This window comes from Anopheles ziemanni, chromosome 2, assembly GCF_943734765.1.
Source record: "Anopheles ziemanni chromosome 2, idAnoZiCoDA_A2_x.2, whole genome shotgun sequence".
NCBI classification, from domain to species: Eukaryota; Metazoa; Arthropoda; class Insecta; order Diptera; family Culicidae; genus Anopheles; species Anopheles ziemanni.
This window is the reverse complement of record NC_080705.1, coordinates 7,960,388-7,988,271: the sequence shown is the minus strand read 5'-3', so window position 1 is coordinate 7,988,271 and position 27,884 is coordinate 7,960,388. Positions and strand designations below refer to the sequence as shown.

At 44.8% G+C, this 27,884-nt stretch overlaps 4 protein-coding genes across 4 annotated transcripts in view; 3 read left to right on the top strand and 1 right to left on the bottom strand.

The window, feature by feature from the left end:
• Positions 1–16,587, bottom strand: part of LOC131294990 (out at first protein) — a 48,397-nt gene extending 31,810 nt beyond the window's left edge. Inside the window, exon 1 of the mRNA XM_058323048.1 lies at positions 16,159–16,587. Coding sequence (XP_058179031.1) covers positions 16,159–16,293 — 135 coding nt within the window. The 5' untranslated portion in view covers positions 16,294–16,587. The remainder of the gene's footprint in view (positions 1–16,158) is intronic.
• Positions 16,588–18,182: 1,595 nt separating this feature from the next.
• LOC131293457 (ATP-binding cassette sub-family G member 4-like) lies at positions 18,183–20,438 on the top strand. Its single transcript, XM_058321538.1, has 7 exons — positions 18,183–18,315; positions 18,382–18,505; positions 18,582–19,153; positions 19,226–19,431; positions 19,533–19,701; positions 19,778–19,878; positions 19,941–20,438. Exons 1-7 carry the CDS (start codon positions 18,183–18,185, stop codon positions 20,436–20,438), a joined length of 1,803 nt encoding a protein of 600 aa, XP_058177521.1.
• Positions 20,439–21,068: 630 nt separating this feature from the next.
• Positions 21,069–23,305, top strand: LOC131293436 (ATP-binding cassette sub-family G member 1-like). Its single transcript, XM_058321516.1, has 7 exons — positions 21,069–21,189; positions 21,256–21,379; positions 21,455–22,026; positions 22,099–22,304; positions 22,402–22,570; positions 22,642–22,742; positions 22,805–23,305. The coding sequence occupies exons 1-7, from the start codon at positions 21,069–21,071 to the stop codon at positions 23,303–23,305; spliced, it is 1,794 nt and encodes a 597-aa protein (XP_058177499.1).
• Positions 23,306–23,646: 341 nt separating this feature from the next.
• LOC131293393 (ATP-binding cassette sub-family G member 1-like) lies at positions 23,647–25,884 on the top strand. Its single transcript, XM_058321475.1, has 7 exons — positions 23,647–23,767; positions 23,834–23,957; positions 24,033–24,604; positions 24,677–24,882; positions 24,980–25,148; positions 25,224–25,324; positions 25,387–25,884. The coding sequence occupies exons 1-7, from the start codon at positions 23,647–23,649 to the stop codon at positions 25,882–25,884; spliced, it is 1,791 nt and encodes a 596-aa protein (XP_058177458.1).
• The last annotated feature ends 2,000 nt before the right edge of the window (positions 25,885–27,884 follow it).

The window sequence follows — 27,884 nt, the reverse complement described above, 5'->3', positions numbered from 1 at the left end:
GATTTGTATAATTAGCTATCTGATCCATCAAACGGGCGCCATTTGGCAAACTTTTCCCCCCACCGCATGGGTATTTAATGAATGGGTCGAGTGGGCTTACGAAATACCCGTCTATTGTAGGCTGATTTCATGCTCACATTTCCTTACCGTTTGCCATTTCGTGGGTTAACCCCAATTTAACCATTTAGAAATGTGTATTTATATCAAGGATGGAGGCGCCTTATCTTTTGTACTGCTCAACCACACACCGAGTATTATGGTGGAAACTTTTGAAAATGGTAAAGGTTTTTGTTTAAAAAAAGTTGCTTGAAACTTATATAGAAAAGTTATAACATCTAGTAATATACTTAAAAATATATTTTCAAACAAGGAAAAACGGATTACAAACGAAATTAGAAAAATCAGAAAGCAATCTTGCGAGAATAATAAAAATGATCTCCTTTTCGATAAAAAACATTATTAAGTAAGAGAAGAATACAGGCACACACTGAAACATTATTCGTGTTACAACAAACAAACCCCCCCACGTAATGGAGACGCCCGGTTGTTTACCAAACCATAATAAATGCATACCGATTTCCATCAATCATAATGCTTTCGTCCAGATTTATGCCATTTTGGGGGGGGGGGGGGGGGGGAATATGGCCCATCCTAATAGGCCCGAACGAGGTTTCCTGCGATCCACCCCTTCCCTTCCCCAGGGCACAGGGCTTCCATAAAACCAAATTTGTCCTTCAATAAAACACTAAATACAGAAACAAACACACCACTCGGAGTGCCAGCCCATCCCGCTGGCAACCTCATCACAGGGCCTCAATCCGGACAAATCACCCAACAACCATTAACAGCACGATCCACCGGTAAGCCGAGGCGACCATTTCGGGCCGCCATGTCATCCCCGGCGTTCGTCCTTGCCTTGTGGGTTTATATAACTGCCAGAGGACACCGCACTTTTGCCTCCTTAATGGGTACGACCGGCACGAGCATGATTCGATTTCGTCATTATCCTCTCAATTGGAGGGCCTGTGTTTGTTCTTTGCCATCAAACCCCCGCCGGCATCGTCGTCATCGTCGTCGTAGCCACGCATTTCCGCCTCGAGCCTGCGAGGGCACTGTTTTTCCACAACACACATTTATGCTTCGAGGACATTACGAAGGACCTCATCATATACACACACCCTGTGCCGTCTTAGGCCGCCTTCTTCCACCGAGACGGCACACACATTCCCCACCGACGCACGAGTATAAAATTACCCAAGCGTTTCTGATTTAGGCTTATTGGATAGAAACATCACGTGCCAGCAAGCAATTAGTTGCTCTCCTGCCACCGACCGGCCGGCGTAATGTTTTGCCACCGGGCGTATGACACACTGGCTGGCGGAGTCACTTGAAGGTTGAAGTCCTCATTTTTATTCTTGGCCCGCTTCCAGCGCAAAAACGACGACCCGGTGGCTGCTTTCGTCCGTCGTGGGTTGAATGAGAAACATTTTTGTCGAACAGGGCTCAGTTTTTTCTTGCGCTTCGTCGAATCATTTCACACGGCTGACCTATTTCACGACCGTTAGTTTTGATTGAGGATATTTATGGGATTTTTTTTCACAACAACAAATTAAATTCTTTCCAAACAAACAGTTCTTTCCATTGGAACAGCATAAATATTTCATAAATTTAATCTTTTTATGAGTAAACTTTGTTGCACCTCGGAAGTTTTTTAATCGAAACAGCTGGCAAACACCGCCCACCCACTGGGCCGCGGATATTAATGGCGCAAAATGTTAATACTTTTCAACAAACGCAAATTAAAATTAAATATTTATGCCCCCAATTAAACCTTGCTGACCCCCCTAAAGCCTGAGAAAACTTTCATCTGCGCATAAGAAAAACCCAAAAAAAACAACAACAAAAAAAAAACCAGCAACAAACATTTTCTTTACCAAAAGCATTAGTCAACGAAGAAATTAGTTTTCTTGCAAAATTTATACCCGGCCCCGGCAGAGATCACGCGGGGTTCTGCTAAACGTTAAACGGTGTTACGCGAAAGGAAAACTTTCGCCAACTTCATTCCCGGGCGTGCACCGATACTCCCCCGGACATTGTTACGGCATCTGGAAACGGTGCGCACGCGGCCACTCAATTGCTCTCCACTTCCTTCCGAAGGGGGTGGCAAAGGACGGCAAGAAAGAATGAAGAACAAAAGTGTGAAAATTTCCCCGAAGAGAAACTTTCTTCACCTTGGCGCACCCCGAGCCCCAAAGTGCCGGTCTCGTTAGGGCCAGCTTTCGTCGGTACCGAAGAAAAAGGGAATCAAACGGAAAGGGGAACAAAAAGGGCGGCACATAAAACTCCAATTCTCAAGTCCTTCTGGACAAAGCGATCCTTCTTCACCGATGGGGCGGTTTGGCGTGGTGAGCGCGAATGGTGTTTCGATTGCGCTGGCAGGAAGCTAAACGAAAAGGACGCAGGAAACCGTTTGCGACCGGACTGGAAACAGTCCAGAGTTCAGCTGCTGTTAACTAAACAACCGTAAAACCCCAGTTTGCCCAGACACGCAACCGAAGCTCATTTATGGGTTCGGAGACGTTGCGAGACGTTGTCAAGATGCCTTCGGAGGTCGGGTGCAGTAGGACGCTATAGTTCGAGCTCGAGTCTCAACTACTGCTTCATCTGCAGGGACTGACTTCGTGCCAGCTTTTAAGTCGCCCCATCACCGGTTCACCTTTTTCCCAGCGAGTCAAATTAACAATTGCTCCTTTTACGACTGTTTTGTGATGGAAGGAAAAAAAATTGTCCGCTTCGCTTTTTACCTTCTGATAAACTCGTTCTCGACGTGGCTGGCGGAGAAAGTCGGAGTGTGAAACAAACAAACCAAACCGTTACAGCCATTCAACCAGCACGCGTTACGCGGCATTTCATGTAACGCAGTAAACATTGGTTGGGTATTTTGTTTTTGTTCCTTCCCTTACCTTTTTTCTTTCCGGATTTACTCACAAATAATATTTATCCCACACGGAACCAAACGGGGCACCATGCGTCTCCATCGGGGGAAAGGTTGACAAATAAAGTCAATTTTCACAGCACATGCATAAGACCCGATCCGGTTGGGTTTCGTACGCAGTGGTAAAAATAAATCGTTTCTTTTCTTTCTTTTTATCGAAAACACAATGTATTAACGTTTTCGTTGATAATAACAATTGCCGCTAGGGAAAACGCAATTGGAAGCGGAAATTCCCGCGAGGCGATTGGTTGGAATCAATGGCAAAACGTTCCACGGTATCGAATCTATCAGTTCTCCAATTATCATAAATGAATCTCGCGTAACGCGAAAAACTACATTAGCATGCCGATCTAATTAAATCGGCTCTAGAATTTACATAATCCCCAGCCACTTTTCACAGCTTAATCAGTGGCTCTGATGAACGAGCCACTCGACACCTTGTTGTTGCGACTATTGTTTTCCAATTAAAGCACTTTAAACAGAAAGTGTTGGCGTATGTTCGTCAAAATTATTTCAACTCGATACTCATCATTTATGCGTGCCGATGAAATAGCATGTTTAAAACATAACAATGTTCTGAAAATAATTCAGAAGTACCTAACTCACCCCACGACGAAGCGAGCAATACCTGAACATTGGTGGAAGACAGCACACTTCATCTAGATGGATGCGGAGAAGCGGAAATGAGGAAAAAGCGAATGACAACCTGGCCAAGGAAATGAACTAGTCTCGATATCGCTTCGGCCAAAAAATAAAGCACCGAAAGACCTGGACAAAAGGGCGACACAAGAGCGACCGAAAGTCGGTCCTTTATTCGGTTTCTTTTATTTTGTTTATGACTTTTCCCCCATTCCATACCTCGGGTGTGGCGACCGCTTGGGCTCGCATTATTCGTCCCCGGCGAGGAGGCTGGTGGGAAAAAAAAGGAAAAAGGACCGTCGCCTCGCTGTCTCGACAAGCTGTCGCTGGGAAATGGAGAAATAAAAACGTTGTCAAGCAAGGAAAGTCTGTTTCCTCGCACACACACACACACACACCCTTCCCCGTTCGTCGATACGAACCTCGTCTGAAGCTCCAAAGCAGACGCCAAACTCTTCGTTCGCAGTCAATCTTAATTCCCATTTCTCGAACCCTTGTCTGCGGAAAAACAAACATGAAGCTAGAGCAAAAAAAAATGGAAGAAAACAAAACGAAGCAACACCCTTGTCTATCTCCGACGCACGGGGGAGGTGGGGGGAAGCTTTCCTATCCGTTTTGTGATCACCAATACACACTAGCCCGAGCCGGCCATTGACCGAAGCGAACGGTGCTCCAACGTTTTCGCCGGAACTTGGTTGTTCAATTGTTGCTGAATAGCAAAACAAAGAAAGTTAAGGCAGAAGGCAATAAGGCACACACAGGAAAATGGACGCACACGCACACGTACACGCCTCTTCGGAAAGCATCCACCGTGTAACGCCGTTGCCTATTAACGTCCATCGTTTCGTTTTATTTCCATCGAATCCCGGGCACCGTCAAGGACCAAACAACCGTTGAACCATTAGATATGGCTTTTTGTTACCGTACGAATGGCACGGGTGACCGGTTCCGGTCGGTGACTCCTATAGATTTCTGCTTCATCTTCTACTCTTCCCCTTCTTTTTTTTCTTTACCCAAAGTTCCATCCGTTTTGCAGCCCTTGCCTGCGGTAAGCTTATCGGAAGTGTTTCTGATGGGAGAATAAAAGCATTCCATGCATCAAAACTGTAATATGATAAATGTTTCCGACCGTTTCTCACCCCCCTCCACCCATTTTGATCCTTGAAGCGCGTGTTGAGGTCACTTTGAATGGCAATGGATTTTTTTTATGTTTTATTCCATTCCTTATAGACGAAGGGAGAGAAGAAACGTGAACGAAAAGCCCCATAAAGTACCCGGCGCGGGATATACATTGTATCAAAAGGCCGTTAATGGAAAGGAAAACGGAAAAGAAAACACCACCTAACGGCAAAATGATCGAGAGGAGCCCAAGGAATGGCAGTTTGATTTAAGATTTTTTGATAACATCCGGGGACCTCGAGGAGGAAGGTTCCCGTTCGCGGGTTCCGGGGGAGGGGGGAGGTCTGGAACGGTGATGAATCATTTGTATGCTGGCCGCCGAAGTGGCATAATTTGTCGGATTTGTTTTCATTCGATTATTGATGGTTAGGAAGTTGCCTACCGGTGAGTGGATAAATCGATAAAAATGGAGTGCTTTATGGCAGTGGGAAGTCGATTTTCGGGTGGCGTAATGCGGTAATGGAAAATGGTAAAAGTGAAGCTACGGTTGAACGCGAACGATAATAAGACGATGTTCGAAATGGAAAGATTTTCCTTCAACAAGGAAAAACATATTTTATTATCGATCACCTTAGTGTATCTATTTTAGTTCACTGGTGGAAAATTCCTATCCAACTTTTCAACGACCAAACCATTTGTTTTCCTCGTATCCTCCCCCCCACAAATCGCCACTTATCAGCATTCGCTGGGAAAAGCAAATGAGCAAAACGAAGGTTGGAAAACTGCTGACCTCGGGGTGCGCTTCAATCATGAAAAGTGGCCATCGACGTGCCGGACGCCCCCGTGGCAGCAAGAATTATCGACCACTCGATGTTCGCAGCGCACAAAAAACACCGTCCGATGAGGAGCTGTCGATAATCCACCATAAGAACCACGGGGGGGTGGGAGGCCAAACCGTTGACCTTGGACGTGTTCGGCATTTTAAAAACATATTCGTGCCATCGGGAAAATATCGAGGAAATGGTAGGGAAGGAAACCACTCCCGCACTTGGAACCCGAATGCCAATTGTGGATCATCAAACTTTTACTGAATTATTTTACTACCAACCTCCCCCCCGTTCACCGGTCGAGGGGTGTGCTCGGGAAGCGGGGGGGAAAAAACGGAAAGGAAACATGCCCTTCGTGGAGCACTCAAAACGGAGAACGGAGGAAAAAAAGAACAGGGAAGGAAACCCACCGACCGGCGCCCCCGGGAAAGGGGAAAACAAATTGGAACCTTTTTTCGCCGGGCGACAATTCCTGGAAGGCTTAGCGTCGTAGCGCTGCGTCGCATGTCTAATTTATGCTGGCACAGCAGCTGTCATAAGGAATCGAACACAAATGGCGAGGCGAACCCGGCGGACATTACTATTTCATATTTCTTCCCCCCCCCCCCCCCCCCCACCGTTCGCTCCCCTTCCGCCGCGGGAAAAAAGGGCGTGGGAAGTGGCCGGAAAAATTCAACCAATTCCGCACAAATCTGGCCCAAAGGAAATATTTTATCAATACCAATTTCGGAAGGCCGTCGCCTGTCGGCGAGAGGGAAGCGTATGGTGCGGGAAAAACGACCTCGGGATGCCTTTCCAGACGCTCCCATTCCCTCTGATGTTCGGTATTTCCCTTCGGGGACCTTTCCGACAAAACAAAAAAATAAACCGCCGGTTCGAAAGACGCCACCGCTGGGGTCTGCTGATTGCGATCGATATTGGGGAAATATTGGAAAAATCGGGGAAACTGTAATCAAAGCCCAATCGGATTGTTAATCAAGCTTCCTCCGAGGGCCACCCCAGCGCTCCATGTCTCCGGAGAGCACGCCGGGACGGTTTAATCGGATCGGAAAAATCGGTGGGGATAAAGTCTCCCTAGTCGCCCGACCTCCAGAGTTCGCATTAATTGCTACACAGACGGAATTTAATAATTTGGCCCGCTTTTCTCTCAAACAATCGATAGAACGTCGCTCAAGGGTAGACAACGGATGGAACGAAGACCCGAATGTGCTCCCATTAGTGAGATTATTTCGATGTGCACCCATAAAAGGCCGCACCGCAGCGGAACCGTGATTCCGAGATCCATATTTGGCATACTTTCAAACGCTCAAAGGCGCCAACAAACCCGGTAGCCAGAATAAAAAAAAACAACTCCCTAGCGAACCAACCGAATGCCCAGATCGATTCGGAAAGATAAATTTTTAATCCGGAACACGAAAGAAATGGGTGGGAGTGGGGGCGATGAGAAAAACCGACGAGGTGGAAAACACAAATGGAAAACTGGCCCAGATGATCCAAACGCTCCAAAACGCCGGATGTGTTTCGTTCGTTTGCTTCAAAATAACCAATTACATCATCGGAAAGGACGGTTGGTCGGAGGATACTAAAAATAATAATGAGAGTTATAATGGAAATAGTTATGAGTCCCATCGCACTCCGCGCGGCAGAGAATGGGACGCCATTCGACAAGCAAACGGACAAAGGAACGGAGGGGAAAACTTTTGCGATAGTACAAATTTTGTTTCTCCCATCGGCCATTGTTGTGCTTCGTTCTCCGCAGGACAGTGTAGCTTAGCTCGAGGTTGTTTTGGACAGTGGATGTGTAGCAGTTGAAGCTTCGCCGGAAGGAGACAGAAAAGTGCTGGTAGCTCCAGCTTCGATGATTTATGATAAAACGACGAAAAACTATAGACGAACTAGCACGATTCGGAGATGAAAAGCGATAAGGACAGGGGGGGAAAAAAAAGGAAGGTGGAAAACACTGCGCAAGGAGGTAGGCGATAAAATGATCCCTTGTATTTATGAAAGCATCGTGTCCGGTTCAGTTCCTTCGCTTGGGTCCGGTTTGTTGAACGAAGATGAACAACAAAACACGACGAAGAACAAACCAACTTAACGGAAAACGAAAAAAAAAAACATAAAAGACACACAAGATCTGAACCCGAAGCGAATCACGGCCCTCGAGAACACACTCGAGCGTCTTCCGGAAAAAGCACAACCCGGCTCGGTGCTGCGTTTTCTCACCATTTCCTCCTCCTCCTCCTCCTCCTTTCCTCCGTTTCCACCGTACGCTATTTGCCTGCTTCCGGAACATGTAGCATTGCGCCATCGACTCGTACATGCTTTCCTTCGCTTCCCTCTCCCTTTCCGTTATACTTAATCTCAACCCCCTCTTGGCTGCATGGGTTTTTCCCTGCCATCGGCCGTTTTCCCCTGCCGTCGGCCGTTTTCCCTTTGCCCCCTGCAGCCACAAGCTATTCATAGTTTGATTCGTCCCGGCTGGCACAACATGGTCGGAAGCTAAATATTTATTCACGCATTTTGTTTGGATCTGTTTCCCGCTTCGCTTCCGCCCCTCCCCTTCCCGCGGTCGGTAATCCGACCACTGGGAGCACGGAAACCGGGGTGGGGATGGGATGGGAAAAACACGTACTCAAGCCTACACAAGCCGGCCGACATATAAGAAAAATTCGTACAAATACCAACACGACATTCACATGCGCCTTGCTGTAGCGTGTTCGCTGAGCTGCGCAAAGATAGCGGCATTTATATTCATGCTCCCGGAGAACATGGTCGTAAATTTTGGAGAAGAAAAATGCACACACACACACACACACACATACGTGCGGACACACATGCTCAAGTGAAAAAAGTTTTTGGCACCAAAAAATAAAAAGGGAACAACAACGGAAAAAAAACTCCCCGCTCAAGAATAAAATTGTATTACCCGTTGTCACCCGGAAAATCTCCTCGTCCACGGTTCCACGGGTGGTGGCGTGAAAAGACGGGTGAAAAACGGAAGAAAACACGCTCGCCTTCACGTGTGGGGTTCGTCGGATCGGAGCGGTCGTAAAATTATTCGGTCCTGTACGAATTAGACGCTCAGGGGATTTGATGACAAAGCAAAGAGGCACATAAAACGTAATAAACGTCATCTGGGTCCACCGGCGGCGTACTGATTTTCCCTTTGCATACGGAGCACATTAATTGATAATAAATCATGATGGAAAAAGTGCGGGAGAGAGGGGGGGTGAAGGTCCTGAATGGGATTTGTGGATATCCGAGTTGGCATTACAATTCCATTTGCGAAATAGAAAGCGCTCAAGTGAGAAAGGAGCCTTTATTTTGCCCCTTTTCCGTTTGTCATTTCGTGAAAATAATTTGTGAAAAATGTGACATTGAATTACAAAAAAAAAAAAAAAATAACAAAACAAGCTTCCACATCGATGCCTAAACCGTTGTATCGTAAAGGAAAACAGAGAGCGCGGTAGGCAGAATTTAATCCAGGAAAACGGTACGGAGACACACATATTTTTTACCGTGCGGACAAACAACCCGTCCTATGATGCCCTACCACAAACGACCCAAATGACACGCACCGATAGTGAAAAGTCACGAAAACGACACACTTTCCGTTTATGGAAATTTCATCCGAGATACCGGGCGGCGTTAAGCTTGGCCGGGACGATTCGCCGGGACATTAACTTGTTCCAGGCCCCGTGGAACGCGCGGAATCGTCGACGACGGCGAAAAACGGGCCCGGGCGGTCTCGTTTAGGTTGCCACCCCGGACCCGTTACGTATTAGTGTGGGCTTACTTTTTATTTTGTCGTGTTTTTTTCTTTCATCATTCTGTATTTCGCTTGCTTTCTTTTTTCTCCCCCGCCATTGTGGCCTTCCCCATGAATTCATGGGTTCTAATCGTGCGAGAGGCCATTTTCCGGATGACAGGGGCCTCGCCGTACAGACACGCCCTTAATGGAGGAAAAGTGGCACCATAATCACTATTAAATGTAAAATAAAAAAGGGCCGCTCACATCGCACACACACACGCACACACACCCATCCTCCGGTGTTTCCGTGCCTTAAAGTCGTAAACATGCAAAACATCGGAACCGACGAAAAACGGACTCGATAAGAACCTTCGCGCCGAAACCCTTGCGTGATGAGCACACGCACAGAGCTGGCTCGCCTATCTCCTCCATGTTTTCGCCGTGGCCAAGGCAAAGGAAAACTAAAGTTTTGCACGAAGAAATAAAGGGGGGGGGTTTTTTTTTACAGTGGGGGAACAAAAATAAGAAAGGCGGAACCGAAATGGTGATGAATGGTGAGAGCAAAATTCACTGCAGCGTGCGTTCGCCGAATCAACAGAATCCGGCACCGGTCGGCAGTGAAAGCCAGTGAGCCAAGCGAGGACGATAAATTTACGCTCGCATCCCCTAAATCATGCGATGGAAACAGTACGACGTGCAGCATTGGCCGACGCGGGTTTGGGGTTTCTAATAAAAAAAAGGGAGAAGGTCGAGGGAAGAATAAAATGTAATGTATGCAAAAATCTGTGTCAGCAATAATTTTTCATATTTATGGTGCCACATTATGATGTTTATGAGCGAAATTGTAAATCTAAATTATTTTTTAACGTCCGAAAAATAAAATTCCTCCTAATATTTAAGCACCACCAGGCGCCTCCATTGAAAAATAAGAAACTTTGGAAAAGGAATAATTGGAAAAGGAAAATTTTCGAACAACACTGTGACGAGTTCGCTGTGAGACGACGAGCACGCACACTTTCGACAGAAGGACGGACTTTGGGTGGTGAATCGCTCGCCTGCGGACCCAGACACGCACGGTTTCTTGTAAGCTCCGGGGCTACATGACGCGCCGAGCATACGCACTTTTCCCCGAGACCGCAGACAACGTGAGCTATGATGCTAAGTAAAGCCCAAAACGTGTACAGCCAAGGACCGTACACATTGGCCAGCACAAGACGATACAAGGGGGAGGAGGACCTCTCCATCTGAAGGCCTGCCCGCCTCGATGGAAATTCGTGATAGCTCGTTGACAAGCTGACGTGTTAAGTTGAGCAAGGACACACAGACACAGCCACATACACTGGGTGGGCGAGTGGCATACAAGTGGAGCGAGATTTTCTTCGCGTTGCGTGTATGTCGTCGCGGCTTTAGGCCGGCGGAGGGATATGAATTTCCCAGCGCATAAACCGTCTCGGCACGGTTTCCAACGGGCGGGCGAAAAATATGATACTCATGAAAGGAACTGAATTTGTTCGGTGCTTGAAGCTTTTTGGTTTTCCTTATTTTTTTTTTATTGTCAACTGTACCGTCTTATCGCGCGTTCAATTTTACCGTTATTGTTTTTTTTCTCCGGTTGTTTGCTTCAGGCACTGCCAAATGTAACCAATATTTCTTACATTTTTCTTTTTCTTCCCACCACCTCGGTCGATTGATACGATTGACTCCTTTCTACTAGGAAATCTTAATCGTGAAAATACAAACACGATGTGGAGTGGCATTTTGAGACAGCAGAAGATTTGTTATTCAATAACGTTTTGATTGCATAAAATATTCAAAGCTCTTCTTTGGAACATTTGAAAAGCCTGAATGAACTCGAATTTTTACCATCGAATTTTAACATTCTTCAACAAACGGATCAAATGTTTAAGAGCTTAGTTTTCCCTTTTGAAAACGTATGTTGCAGCACATCACGTTAATTTATAGAAATAGCTATTTAAAGAGAGCTAGCACGTTTCGGTGGTTTTTTATTTCAGCGATTACATTTTTACCGCTCCTATCACGATGTCGATCTCGTATGCATAAAATATGCCGATGTCGATCTTGTATGTGTTGTAGGGCCGTTCCAATGATTAATATTACATGGTCACAGTCCATTACTTTTCGCTCCCACCACCACGATACCGCCGACTTCCCCCGTAAGGCCCGAGTACAAATATTTGGTAAAACCCCAAAAGCTTCCTGTTTATCGAAACGGCACCGGGGAAGAAGGGCAAACACGAGCGCTCACATGTTTTGCCCCACATTTCTGCCTCCCACAAACACAACAACATCGGATCGATGCCGTTCGTCAAACCCATCCTGGTGGTGGTGGTGGTACGTGCCGAGGAATATATTTTTAATGAAAATGCCAAACTTTAATCTAATCTCCACCATCTGCGCGCCGTTGGGTACAATTCACACGCAAAATCGCTTTTCACCCCAATACGCGCGCACGCAAACGCCGACGGGTGCCGATGGCGCCGCAGAGTTCACTGGGCTCCTGGGCGGTGGTTGGGTGCAAAAACGGCTCAAGAATGGACCGCCCGACCCCGTCAATCCCTGGCCCGTCTGGCGAAGGGCGAAGGGGCACTGAACGAGCGACGAAAGCGAAACTTCCCCGATCTTTCAATTCTTTGCCGTCTTGTGGGGAAATGCCCTGATTAAATTTCGTGACCACATGCTCGATATAAATTTGCTTCCGCCGCGGAATGGATTGCCCGAGGGACGTGGACCTTTCCGTCGGAACTGTGGAAAACGATAAGGATCGAAACGATTGGTTTGTTGTGAATTACCAACGGTTTAGCATCACCGTTTTCCACACACGCTCATAAACATTGTGGACTTTGATTTACACCGTTTGAAATATGGGCTTTATGTGTGCTTACATCATTCAATTATTTTTAAAATTGAGAAGAGACATGTTGCGAAATGGAAAACTTTTATAGCATGTCAAATAAAGAAAGTACAATTTTTTTTAGTCATTTTGTTCAATTGCTCCCACAGTGCAGTGAAACCCTTCCATCGTTCGAACCGTATTCGTTTTCTAAAAGTAGACCAAAGGCGAAGGCTTTTCGTACGCACAGGCTATCAAACACGTTCCGTGCGGGGTTGTTGTTCGATATGTTTTACCTTTCGAAAAAACAAAAAACACACAAACCCTCCCCCACCGAGTTTGGCGGCCAATCTGGCAACGTCACGTTCGACACAGTCAAAGGACCTTCCGTCGCAGCAAGGCAACAGACGAAAGCCCCCGCAGTGGACGGAAGACAAACGAGCCTAGATTGGGGCTACGGGAAATCTGGGCAAATCGACATACCAGAGTTACACGCACAACCGAAAAAGGGCCCGTTCCGCGTTGGACCCACGTCCTCCGAACGATGGTAAATGTCTCAACCACGAAACAAATCATGATACCCTGCCCCAGACGTTCCAAGCCACCCCTTCGCCTACCGAACGCGGCCCATCAGACGGTACTAATCTGCAAGAAAGACCACCATTTTGTGGCAAACACCAAACGGTTCGGAAAAAACGACGAGGGACACGGGACGGGGGAAGCCGGAGAGGGTAGAATGTTAACGGCATGCTCGGGGGAGCGTTAGTTAGTCGAACGCATTTTCCACGTCACAGACAACGTCGTTTCGTTACTCGGGCAAACAAAGCGGTTGCACCTGATTCTGCCAAGGGGTCGAAGCCAGGGTAAACAACGGCATGAACAAGAAAAGAAAAACCCACCGACCTCGTCGACGAGAAGCTTAGTTAAGCCGGAAAGCGTCTAAAACAAAATAAGGCCCCTCGGTGCCCGAGGAAGAAGGAAGTGAGAGGGGACGGCGAGTGGAGGGAATAGTTTCCCAAGGAAGTTGGTGTTGATTGGATGGATTGAACTTCAGCAGTAGAGGCTGCAAGCCGGGCGAGAGAAACTCGTCATCGCTCATCGCTTGTCTTGAGCATCAAAGTTTCGCTCGGAACACTTCACTTCATCCGACGGTCGATACGTCCTACGGTTGGCAGACGTCGGGCCAACGATGGGTCGGGCTTCTTCAACCAACTCAACTGAGACATTTGTGGACCGAGAAGCGATACGATGAAGGATGAAATATGTTCGTTCAAATTAAACGAAAATGGTTTAATTTGCATGCGAAATGGCCCGAGCCAACTGTGGGTGAATGAAATCGTTGTCCGGAGCTTACGTTGTCTGGGAATACTGAATACATACCGAAACATTAGTGTTATCAGTATTCTTTTTCAAACATCGGCCACATATTGGGGGTTCCCGACAGCCTGTACGAGAGGAATGACTATCCATGTACTTAATAAGAGAACAAGGCTTGTAAGGTCGTTCGACACATTTAGGTAAGTTTAATTTAATAAAAAATTAAAAGATTTGTTTCAGTTTTACTTAAATTATCTTTCAGTAAAACAGTCATTGTCTTCGATAGAAGAAAAAATTTCACCAAAAACAATTCATAGAATGCTCCCAACATGATGGCTTTCTATAAAAAAACATCACGCTTTGACTCCTTTCGAGTCATCAATAAAGGGCGTCCAATTTAATCTACCTTACCTGTGATGGGTTTGTTATATTTTCTTTTTTTTTCTACAACGTAAACCGAGCACCGAACGAATTGATTGGATTCCCATTTCGAGCACGTTGATCGGTCGAGCTTTTTTTCTCAACTCAGTTTTTGCTCCCATTACTTTGTTTATAGTATTTTTTGTGACGCAGGTATGCTCAATCTGCCCGAGTGTACTGGAGATGACGGGCAAGCTTTCCGCTATGCTATGCTTGTAAAAAATTCGTTTAGTTTTATCTGGCCTGTCTAAACTACGATAAAATGGCTAGCATCTGTTTACATTAAATTAGATGATTGCTGCACATTTCCACAACAACGGCGAGACAGCGTAAACAACCTGGCAGGGATGGTCGAAGCACTTATGCAGATAACTCATCGTCCGCTACAACCCCTGCACACGTGGCCAGGATGGCTTTTCGGTGGTGGATGCTCCTGTCAAAAATAAATTCCTCTACGCTAGACCATAAATTCTACCACCATCGGGAAGGCTTGTGCAATCGACGTAGATGTACATGTGCTGCATGTGAGGCTATTATGCAGATTATTATTATCCTTGGTTAATTATGCCGCTTTGCCAAACCGCCCCGAAGGCGCGAATATGACGGACATAAGGAACCGAGCATGGAGCTTAAAGGCAGGGGGATGCGTGAGGGTAGATGGATGTTTAGATTGCATACGGTGCAATTGTTTCCGACATTGAAATATGCCACACTTGGGGAAGCATGTTATTATATTCCTGCTTGTACCACGTCCGGTTATAGACGGATCTAAATCAGATAGTATCTTTAACGTGTGTTATGCTCATCTGATTTCCTTAGCGTACGGAAAGACCTTATTTTTTACAAAATTCCATTAAAATTCCCTTCCCGGACGAAGGGAAGGATATAAAAGCTTTTTTTTTCTTCCACACTTAAAGTATCTTACGGTTGAAGTTGCCCCACAATTTGACCGGAACCTCTTTTCGCTGTACGTTGCACGCTGTACGTTTTTATCGTTTTTCTTTTTTCGTCGGTTTGCAAGCATTCCAAATCCCTTCCGATTACCGGTCCACCCGTCGGTAAGATATTTAAGCCGCTAACGGCGATAGGGGGAGAGCCCGCCAACAAAAAAACGCGGCGAAACTTTGCTTAAATTATGATACCGGGCACGGAATGGTAGAAATAATTCCTACCTTGGCGGTTCGGTTCGCATCCCGCGCCCGAATGTGGACGAGGTTTCGCCCGCCATTAATTCTTTATCGCCAACCGAAAACGTGCCATCCCGTACGTGGAATTTTTCATCCCCCCGAATGCATAATCGATAAGCCGGTTTCGGGTTGCCTCGCAGTACGCGGCAGTAATGTCGGCCCATACCGACCCGGAGTGTCCCGGTAAGGCAAGAGGCGGGCAGAGATGGTGCTGGGCGGGGGGAAAGGAAGCGACAAACAAAACTCCAACATTTCACGGCAGATGAAAACGATTCTTCTCCGCGTAACGATGGGCCATATTTGGGTAAATATGCGACTCAGCATAAACACACGCAACCCAACGGCGATGGTGCAGAAAAACTGCCAGCGAGATATTTTGGTTCAATTAACAATTTACTCTTGGCTGCCTTTGGCCCGCAATCGGACGCACCCAAGCCACTCCATTGCTCCTTGCAAGGAGGAAACCGGGAACTCGTACGAGTGTGTGTCTTTATGGGGGAAAATGTTCCCCCAACAACGGTGCGCCGAGGTCGGCGCGGCATGATGGAGTGGTTGTCTAAATAAGATACGAAAATAATCAGTTCTTAGAACAGCACATAAGGAGCCACCTCAACCCGGGGGGCTGCGGAAAACGGCGAGCCGAACGGAAAACATCACGAAGGGAAAATCGTCGGAAACGGAAACAGCCGGCGCTTTACTCGCACAAAATACCAAACATTGAAGCAAAAAAACAGCAAAACAGAAAACATGTCGCGCGACAACCGGACATGCCTGCGCCGGGTCGTGCAACATAGGCAGCCGCAACATAACAATTCTCGGAATGGCAAACACAATGTGCAGGGAACTGTCAAAATCGGGATTATGTTTTTCTGATCAAAACAGAGAACAAAACATGAGATTTGGTTCCCTTCCACGACATTTAACAGGTTCGTTGCGGAAATTTTGAATGTTTGTCACGGAGAGTAGTGTATTCTTCTCACGCAAGGACAGTAGAAACAACACAAATCGCCAATTTTCTTTACACTACAGGTTGTCCCCAATGAATCACTTACCTGATTTTGTACATTGATTATGAGCTGCGTAGCCGCAAGGTTAACGACGAGCAGGACACAACACAAACTGCCCAACACAAACCCCACTCCAGACAGCCTGGGTTTTCCGACTGTGCTGCATCTCGATTGGGCCATTTTAAGGACCGCTCTTGTATCTTCTACCGTCGAATAAATCAATACACTTTCCGCCAAAAACCAAGACTCACCGCTTACGTTGTAACGGAATGCATAACAAACATAAAATAACACCGACACATTTGACACTGGGGTTGTTGGGAAATAATCACGATCTCGACACTAGCCTGCACTTCACATCTTCCTAACAGCGGGTTTCGTGCAATAAAACGCAACCATGGACATTTGATGGAACAGGTGGACTGCACCACTCCATCCTGCCCTCTTCACACTTCTCCTCGGATGGAGCTCGAATCTTCCCTGCTGGCGTTATTCATTGGAGATTGTTGGCAACATTGGCTTGAACAAGGAAAAATCTAGGTACTTTACACACTTTTTCTACCAAAACCAACACTGATCGTAAAAACTACTACTAGAGCATCCCAAACGACGGGAAAACATGCGTAAAATCTTCGCACCAACTTCACTTGCGACTGCACTCGACCGCGGTTGACAACAAACTGGCGTCACGAGTTGTTGCAACTTCGGTTCGAGCTGCGAAATGTTGCGAGGATGTTCGGAAAAATGGTAGTAACAGGCATTTTGTTAATAACTTTTTAATCGTTGGTCCAATTTTTACGGCAGACCCCTCAAATGAAAGGTATTTTCCCAACCAACAACTTCGTCGAAGTTAAGAACTTATTTTTCCATCGCTTCTAGTTTTTGTGGGAATCTCTACGCCGCTGTCGGTTTTCCGCTTTAATGACCTCTATTCGAATCGGGGCGGTTCTTTTCTAGGTCATTCTGCCGGTTCAGTTTGAAGAGTGTTTTTTCTACGAAGGTCATTAAATCGGTAATTTACCGGTACCGATTCGGTGTGAATGTCACAATTGACATACGGTCGCCATTGTGAATGTATTTTTACGCAATTTTAATTTCCTCAAAAACTAGAAACGATGGAAAATCTTAGTAGCGCGCTGTACATCGAACGTATGATAAATGTGTACTTTGTCTAGCTTACATTTTGACGGCTATGAGGCTTTTTCCGGTATCAGTCCTGATTCGAGGGCGATCACATAGATTAATACTATCATCAGATCATATGCGATCCTCATGTCTTTTTTTACAGTTGGCCAAAAATCTATCAGATTCAAAAACGATACATCCTTAGAGAGAGGACAAATGAATCCTTCAAATACTTTTTTAAAATGGACTATAATGTTTTAAGTAAATAAAACATTAAAAAATATCTGCATCAAAACGATGCATTTTTGAATGATAACGTATCCATTTAGTTAAAACTATGATTATCCCAAAAACATTATAACACATTGGATCTCGAATGCCGTGATGCCTATTGCAACTACAGAAAGCGGAAGTAATTTCTACGCAACTTCGCAACCCGATTGACGATATTCTGGAGCTTCCTGTATCATGAGGCAATGAGAATCTACGTTATTATGCAGGCTTAATCCAAAGAAAAAACATAAAGCATCACAAAAATGCTAACGTCATGTAAACAGAAGCAAGAAGTTATCAGCTGAAGAATAGAACTAATAAACACAAACAGATGGAGGTAGAAATTTGAACTGATTTAAAAATACCCACAGGACGATTCCTGTGCAAAGTTCGGCATTGGCCGTCATGTGATGAGATGAAGACCAAAAAGGAAGAAACCAATGACCTTGATTGGCGATGGGCCTAAACTTCTTCTTGCAATCCCACACAATGAATATTGCCAAAGGTCTTACACAACTTGATAAGCGGGTTATCAGCTGGAATTGTTGAACCCGGATGGATTATCGCTTTGCCAAAATATTTCCAAGCGATCTTCCAAACCACTTCGACAGCATCGTTCAGTTGAATTCTGAAGCAGCATAGACAAACAACAAATTGTCAATCGTTCCATGATGGAACAGCCCTTTGAAGCAACCACGATTCCGATGGAGGATTTAATATTGAAAAAACCAGATAGTGGCCCTCTGGAAAGTGAATTTGATCTGTTCTTTCGCAATATTTCGTATTGTGTGAAACAAAAGCATGGTGAGTGTTGTGTAAAGTGATTACATCCGATGTGAATGATCTACGATTATCGCTTTCTGTTTCAAGATCGTACGCATTCCGCGATCCTGAAGAACCTCTCGGGTTCCTTTCGATCCGGTCGCCTCGTAGGAATAATGGGGCCTTCCGGAGCTGGTAAATCAACGCTGTTAAATGTGCTCAGTGGATTTAAGTAATTATCGGTAGAAAATATTCACCTAGTGAGTGGTATTTTAAGTGTTGTAAATACTGGATGTTGTTTTCGGTAGGAAAGCCAATGTCACTGGCGAATTGATGGTAGATGGACAGCTTTTATCGGAACGTCGCAGCCGCAAACTTGTTTCCTATACCCAGCAAGAGGTCAATCTGTGGCGAAGCCTTACCGTAGAGGAAAGTCTCAAGTACGCGGCCGAGTTCAAGCTTGGTAAAAGCAGTACAGCACAGAAGCAAACTAAAGTTCGAGAGTTGCTGGAAGTTCTGGGATTGGAATCTTGTGCTACGACACTCACTGACGTAATCTCAGGTGGACAAGCGAAGCGCCTCGCAATCGGACTCGAACTACTATCTGACCCAAAAGTGATGCTGCTGGACGAACCAACAACAGGTCTAGATTCGGTTTCCGCTTATCAGGTGTTGGCTCATGTCCGAGAGCTTGCCGCCCGAGGGCGCATCATCGCTTGCGTCATCCATCAGCCGAACTCTCAACAACTGCAGCTCATCGACGATCTGTTTGTGCTGGCCAGAGGACGCCGCATCTACAGTGGCCCAACCAATGAGATGGTTCCTCGCTTTGCAAGTTTCGGACTCCATTGTCCTGTTTCATACAATCCGGCGGATTATGGTAGGACCCGTGATCTTGATTATGCATTTCGAACATTGTTCAAATGAGTCGCTTGTCGGTATGTCTTTATAGCCCTGGATATTGCCAGCCTTGATCAGGAGGATGACCGTCTGAAACGACTTATGATGGATGAAGAGAAGGACATCTTTGACTATAAATTCTCTATTTTAAATCGCGTCAAAAGCGTTGACGAGACTTATCAACGATACGGCCTGACAACATTCCAGCAGCTCGGGGTGTTACTACGGCGTACAGCCTTGTGCGTGGCGAAAGATTCGGTAAGTTTCAGAAACATTGCTCGGTCCATCGAGCGTAAAAATTTAGAGGCATGTGAAGCTGCAGATACTTTTAATCATATTTTATTTTTTGTATCTTACAGTTCCAGCTAAAGGCGCGATTTGCTATCAACGTTGTGGTCGCTTTGCTAATCAGTATCGCTTTCTACAACACCGGCAACAATGCTGATCGTCTACTGTCCAACACCGCAGTGCTCATAATATCCTTATACGCAATTTTCTTCTCAAGCATTGTTTCAGCTGTTTTGGTTTGTAAGTACAGCCGATTGTATGTGGTTGTATTACTTTCACGTTGAAATATTCTTATTTTCCCTTTTCTGGTCTTCAGATCCTCGTGAGTCGGCGTGCTTCGTCCAGGAGAGTAAAAATAATTGGTACTCGCTTAAGGCATACTACTGGGCCAAAATTATCATCGAGATACCTACACTGGTACGTGTTTATGTTTTTTCTTACGTACTATGCACTACATGATCTTCTTATTTCTTCTACAGTTTATCTCATCCCTGGTGTACATCATCCTCGTATACTACTTTACCTCACAACCGTTGGAGGTGTTTCGCTTTGTGTTGTTCGCTGGAATGTGCCTCCTGTTCGGTTGGATTTCGCAGATGCTTGGTCTTCTCTTGGGTAGCCTCATGTCGGTTCAGACTTCTGTCTTTTGCAGTATCATGGTGGTCGTACCGGCATCTCTGTTCTCCGGCTTCTTCATTCCGTTGCGTGACGCCAACTTTTTACTTCGTCCGCTAATGTATGTGTCGTTCGTGCGTTACGCATTCGAAGGTTCCCTCAGTGCGATCTACAGCTATGATCGACCTGATCCCGAGTGTCCTGAAGTGTTCTGCTATTTCGGCAAGCTGAAAAAGTTTCTTGGTTTCATATCGCTGCCAGAATTGGCCTATGAATATGATCTGTTAGCTCTCTTCATCTGGATTGTGTGCCTTATGCTGGCAGTGTATTTGAGCCTGCGAAGAAGAATCAAATCAGACTAATCGTCCACATCCTGGTATTAATTGAAAAACAAAGCAGTTTAACGGAAACCGGATAATGCCCTGCGATAATAACTGTTGAAACAATGAAATATATGTAATATCGCGTAATTGCTGTCCTAATCTTCGGTCTGTTTGCCTATTGTTTTTTAAATTATGTGCAACATATATTCGTGACATCAATTATTTCAAGTAACTGCTTTGCAAAACCCGTAGAACCTTAGAAATCGTCGTGTTTTCAGCAAGTTTGTGAATGAACTTAATTTAAGTGTATTTTTATGCACTTCGTCTCTAAATTATCTTACCGATTGCGATTGCTTATCCGGTGCAAAAGAAGAAAAATAAAACTTAACCAAGCCGTTATTAGCAAAAGTTATCAGCTGGCGAATTGTTTATTTAATACAAACAGAGGGATGTAGTGGTGCGAACCGTTTCCAAAAATATACAACGGGGAAGTGTTTATGTAATTTGATAAGGGTCTTATCAACCGACATGTGTTATCAACCGAGTGACTTATCGCTTCGCAAAAATTATTCCATCCTACCAGCAGCGCATTCGCAACGTGCCCAACAAACATCGTTTAGTTGAATTTTCAAGCTACGCAAGGAAAGAACACGTTTTGATCTTCTGATAATGGCACAACTCATTGAAACAATTCCGATGGAGGAACTACACTCGATGAAAATGGATGGTGGCTCTCGTGAATTTAGTCTGTCCTTTCGCAATATTTCGTACAGTGTGAAACAAAAGCATGGTGAGCGTTGTGTAAAGTGATTACATCCGATGTGAATGATCTACGATTATCACTTTCTGTTTCAAGATCGTACGCATTCCGCGATCCTGAAGAACCTCTCTGGTTCCTTTCGATCCGGCCGCCTCGTAGGAATAATGGGGCCTTCCGGAGCCGGCAAATCAACGCTGTTAAATGTGCTCAGTGGGTTTACGTAATTATCGGTAGAAAATATTCACAAGTAAATGTTTTTTTGAGTTTTGTAAAAAACAGATGTTATTTTCGGTAGGATAGCCAATGTCACTGGCGAATTGATGGTAGATGGACAGCTTCTATCGGAACGTCGCAGCCGCAAACTTGTTTCCTACACTCAACAAGAGGTCAATCTGTGGCGGAGTCTTACTGTGGGGGAAAGTCTCAAATTCGCGGCCGAGTTCAAACTTGGTAAAAGCAGTACAGCACAGAAGCAAACTAAAGTCCACGAGCTACTGGAAGTTCTGGGATTGGAATTTTGTGCTGACACACTTACTGGAGATATCTCAGGTGGAGAAGCGAAGCGCCTCTCGATCGGACTCGAGTTACTATCCGATCCAAAAGTGATGCTCCTGGATGAACCAACAACAGGTTTAGACTCGGTTTTCGCTTATCAGGTGTTGGCTCATGTCCGAGAGCTCGCCGCCCGAGGACGCGTCATCGCTTGCGTCATTCATCAGCCGAACTCTCAACAATTGCAGATTATCGACGATCTGTTTGTGCTGGCCAGAGGACGCCGGGTCTACAGTGGTCCAACCAATGAGATGGTTCCTCGCTTTGCAAGTTTCGGACTCCATTGTCCTGTTTCATACAATCCGGCGGATTATGGTAGGACCCGTGATCTTGACTATACATTTATAACGTTGTTCAAATGAGTCGCTTGTCGGTATGTCTTTAAAGCCCTGGATATTGCCAGCCTTGATCAGGAGGATGATCGTCTGGAGCGTCTGATGATGGATGAAGAAAAAGACATATTTGGTAATCAATCCTCTATTATAGTTCCTGTAAAACGTGTCGATGAGTCATATGAACGCTACACTCTGACAACATTCCAGCAGCTCGGGGTGTTACTACGGCGTACAGCCTTGTGCGTGGCGAGAGATTCGGTAGGTTTCCGAAATGGTGAGAATTAGGGGTTCTTTAGAGCTTCGATCATCCTGTCTAAAAAGGGCATATTTATTTTACGTGATGTATTCGTTACAGTTTCAGCTAAAGGCGCGAGTTTTAATCAACATTGTGATTGCCTTTGTCATAAGTATCGCTTACTACAATATAGGCAACAATGCTGATCGTCTCATATCTAACACCGCGTTCATAATTTTGTCCCAGTTCGTAATTTTCTTCTCGAGTGTAGCGTCAGCTGTTTTAGTTTGTAAGTAGAGTGCTTTCAGTTTATCTGTCGGTTTCACCTATAAATATTCTTTTTATCATCTCATAACACAGATCCTCGTGAGTCGGCGTGCTTCGTCCAGGAGAGCAAAAATAATTGGTACTCGCTTAAAGCATACTACTGGGCCAAGATCATTATCGAGATACCTACGCTGGTACGTTCTTATGCTTTTTCGTACGTACTACACACTACATGATTTTTCTCTTTCTTCTACAGTTTATCTCATCCTTGGTGTACATCATCATCGTATACTACTTTACTTCACAACCGTTGGAGGTGTTTCGCTTTGTGTTGTTCACTGGAATGTGCCTTCTATTCGGTTGGATTTCGCAGATGCTTGGTCTTCTCTTCGGTAGCCTCATGTCGGTTCAGACTTCCGCCTTTTCGACCATTATGGTTTTGATACCGGCATATCTGTTCTCTGGCTTATTCATTCCGTTGCGTTACGCCAACTTTTTACTTCGTCCGCTAATGTATGTGTCGTTCGTGCGGTACGCGTTCGAGGGATCTATCAGTGCGATCTACGGCTATGATCGACCTGATCCCGAGTGTCCTGAAGTGTTCTGCTATTTCGGCAAGCTGAAAAAGTTTCTTGGTTTCATATCGCTGCCCGAATTGGCATATGAATATGATCTGTTAGCTCTCTTCGTCTGGATTGTGTGCCTTATGCTGGCTGTGTATTTGAGCCTGAGAAGAAGAATCAAATCAGACTATTAAAAATGGCCAGCTTTAGATATTAATTTGAAAACAAAGCAATTTAATTTAACTGGAAAATACTGTGCGATAGTAACGATGAAAAAAAATTAAATGGTATTAGCCTGCGAATACAAACAGTGGAACCTAATGGTGCGTACCGCTTCCAACAATATACAATGCGAAAGTGTTTATGTAAATTGATAAAGGTCTTATCAACCGACATGTGTTATCAACCGAGTGACTTATCGCTGCAGAAAAATTATGCCATCCTACCACCAGCACATTCGAAACGAGTTCAACAAACATCGTTCAGTTGAATTTTCCAGCTACGCAAGGAAAGAACACGTTTTTAGCGTCTCATAATGGTACAACTCAGTGAAACAATTCCGATGGAGGAACTGGATGAGATGAAACTGGATGGTAGCTCTCGTGGATTTGATCTGTCCTTTCGCAATATTTCGTACAGTGTGAAACAAAAGCATCGTGAGTGTTGTGTCAGGTTACTGAAACCGATGTGAATGATCTTCAAGTAATGCATTCTATTTCAAGATCGTACGAATTACACGATTCTGCAGAACCTCTCGGGTTCCTTTCGATCCGGTCGTCTCGTAGGAATAATGGGGCCTTCCGGAGCCGGCAAATCAACGCTGTTAAATGTGCTCAGTGGATTTAAGTAATTATCAGTAGAAAATATTCACAAGTGAGTGTTATTTAGAGTGTTGTAAATAACGGATGTTATTTTCGGCAGGAAAGCCAATGTCACTGGCGAATTAACGGTAGATGGACAACTTCTATCGGAACGTCGCAGCCGCAAACTTGTTTCCTACACTCAGCAAGAGGTCAATCTGTGGCGGAGTCTCACCGTAGAGCAGAGTCTAAAGTACGCGGCCGAGTTCAAACTTGGTAAAAGCAGTACAGCACAGAAGCGGACTAAAGTCCACGAGCTACTGGAAGTTCTGGGATTGGAATCTTGTGCTGACACACTTACTGGAGATATCTCTGGTGGAGAAGCGAAGCGCCTCTCAATCGGACTCGAGCTACTATCCGATCCAAAAGTGATGCTCCTGGACGAACCAACAACAGGGTTAGATTCGGTTTCCGCTTATCAGGTGTTGGCTCATGTCCGAGAGCTCGCCGCCCGAGGACGCGTCATCGCTTGCGTCATTCATCAGCCGAACTCTCAACAATTGCAGCTCATCGACGATCTGTTTGTGCTGGCCAGAGGACGCCGCGTCTACAGTGGTCCAACCAATGAGATGGTGTCTCGTTTTGCAAGTTTCGGTCTCCATTGTCCTGTTTCGTACAATCCGGCGGATTATGGTAGGACCCGTGATCTTGACTATGCATTTCGAACATTGTTCAAATGAGTCGCTTGTCGTTCTGTCTTTAAAGCCCTGGATATTGCCAGCCTTGATCAGGAGGATGATCGTCTGAAACGACTTATGATGGATGAAGAAGAGGACATCCTTGACTACCAATCCTCTATCGTAGATCATACAAAAAGCGTCGATGAGTCACATGAACGCTACAGTCTGACAACATTCCAGCAACTCGGCGTGTTACTGCGGCGTACCGCCTTGTGCGTGGCGAAAGATTCGGTAGGTTTCCGAAATGGTGAGAATTAGGGGTTCTTTAGAGCTTCGATCATCCTGTCTAAAAAGGGCATTTTGATTTTACGTGATGTATTCGTTACAGTTTCAGCTAAAGGCGCGAGTTTTAATCAACATTGTGAATGCCTTTGTCATAAGTATCGCTTACTACAATATAGGCAACAATGCTGATCGTCTCATATCTAACACCGCGTTCATAATTTTGTCCCAGTACGTCATTTTCTTCTCGAGTGTAGCGTCAGCTGTTTTGGTTTGTAAGTAGAGTGCTTTCAGTTTATCTGTCGGTTTCACCAATAAATATAATTTTTTCCATTTTATATGCAACACAGATCCTCGTGAGTCGGCGTGCCTCGTCCAGGAGAGCAAAAATAATTGGTACTCGCTTAAAGCATACTACTGGGCCAAGATCATTATCGAGATACCTACGCTGGTACGTTTTTATGCTTTTTCGTACGTACTACCCACTTCATGATCTTCTTATTTCTTCTACAGTTTATCTCATCCCTGGTGTACATCGTCATCGTATACTACTTTACCTCACAACCGTTGGAGGTGTTTCGCTTCGTGTTGTTCACTGGAATGTGCCTCCTGTTCGGTTGGATTTCGCAGATGCTTGGTCTTCTCTTCGGTAGCCTCATGTCGGTTCAGACTTCCGCCTTTTGGACCATCATGGTTTTGATACCGTCATATCTGTGTTCAGGCTTCTACGTACCATTGCGTGATGCCAGCGTTTTACTTCGTCCGGTAATGTATGTGTCGTTCGTGCGGTACGCGTTCGAGGGTTCCCTCAGTGCGATCTACGGCTATGATCGACCTGATTTGGAGTGTCCAGAAATGTTCTGTTATTTCGGCAAGCTGAAGAAGTATCTTGGTTTCATATCGCTACCAGAATTGGCCTATGAATATGATCTGTTAGCTCTCTTCATCTGGATTGTGTGCCTTATGTTGGCAGTGTATTTGAGTTTGCGAAGAAGAATCAAAGCAGATTAACTACAATATTGCATAACTGCTATTGCTGTATTGAAATTAGATCAACTTCAACGGTCAATACTCTTAATATCGTTCAATGGAACGAATGTAAAATATAAATATAGTTGGATTGATACAGTGATAAGTTTCTCTTATTATTTGGATTCCGTTAGAACATGTTTACAAATGAATCCTGTTTTTGTTAAATGAAAAAAAAAATACTTAAATTTTGATAACTCAATTCTATCCGAACAATTACCAACGAAACTGAACACAGAAACTACATCCATGATGCACCAAATCTGGCAGCAATCGCCACGTTGAGCACCAGTCGACGCGAGATAGGGTGTAATTTATTTGCTATTTTAATTGAATTTATGTCTCTCCGTCTCTAATTACACACGATTCAGCATAAATTTTCCGGCACAAGTAGATAAGCCAAACGGATGCAACTGCATACTGAGTACCAATGCAACATAGTGTAGGGTTTTCGGCCCCTACAACATTCGGTGTGTTTTGCTGTGCATATATGTATGCTTGTACACATTGTTTTAAAGAAAATATATGAAAATGAACCATTTCGCCTTATGACAACATTTATCAGAGGAAACAAAAACTTCCCTTCCAAATGCATTCGAGCACTTTTATTTAAGCGTTAGGTACGAGAATTACCGTCAAGTGAAAAGATACGCAAGAAATAAACATCATCTGGAAGCTGAAAGTAATGGCTACTGTATATTTTACTCAACTATTTCTTTTCGTTCTTCCGTGCATTGCCAAGAGAAATGAAATACCATAGCCTATAATCGATCACTCGATGTCCAGTAGAGATAGAAAGTAGCTGCTACTGATTGATGTTCCGCCTCTTTCTACTTCTGTCTTGTCTGTCCGGGGAGGAGAAACTTTCACTCCAGTACCGGGCTAAATCAATTTGCAACTGGAGCATTTTCATTCGATCGAACACTGAAATTACCGGAAGGTGGAAGAAAGCAATAATCCACGCCAGTTCGTGAAAGTTTACACAACATTCCTATAGAAAGAGAAAAACATGCTGGACAACGACAAGCTAATATCTCTAGTTGAAAGTTGAAATGGCAAGTCACAAGAAAACAACCGGTTATAAGGTCACTTCGGAAATGTCTTGCAAAGTTCAACTGTGGAAAAATCTGCTCGGAACGAGAATGTATTTAGGTAGTATTGGACCAACGGTTGACTAACGATTGTTGATTCATCCTTTCCTAGTACCTTATACCAAATACTAAACGCAATTTGAGGAAATTGAAAAGTTTGCTTGTTCAATGAGACACTTTAAATTACAAATAGCATTTGATCCTTATTGAACGCAGATTGATTTTTATTTAACATCCCGTTTAGGCATTCGAGAAAATTAATTTAAAAACTCTCTTCCGATCGTACAACGAACCATACACAAAACCATAGCTGCTCTTCCCAGCCAACAGCAAAATATGATCAAATGAACAAGTTTTCCCCACACCCTCGCACCGCGACGAACAGTAGTAATAACGAAATTTTCCTAATTGGAAAAGTCAACACCGTTTTCACCCTCAACTCACTGCAGCCTGCGGTTTTGCGTTGTATCCGAGTGCAGTTTAAATTTTTTGCGAAACATATACAGCTTCCAAACTGTTCCTGCTGACCCTGGGTTGAAGGGTCGGAAAGTTGAAATGTGGACGAAAAATGTAATTACTGTTTAATACTTTTTGCATGGTACGTTCTATCCACGGGAGAAACGTTTCACTGGCATCCAAACTTCGCAACGGTCCCATGATGAAACGCGATTTGATAAATTAGTCACCGCAACATGGATTGCGGACAGAAAGCAAATGGAGCCGCCCGGTGGTTCGTGGACTCGAACGATGTCGGCCTTTTTTTTTATGCGAAACACCCTACAAAAAAGTAGGCAACCATTCGATTTGTTGAAAACTAAATATGTGCGGAGTAGGATGTGAAAAAGTTAGTCTTAAAAGATAGAGATGAAATTGGTTTCTTTCGAAAAATAA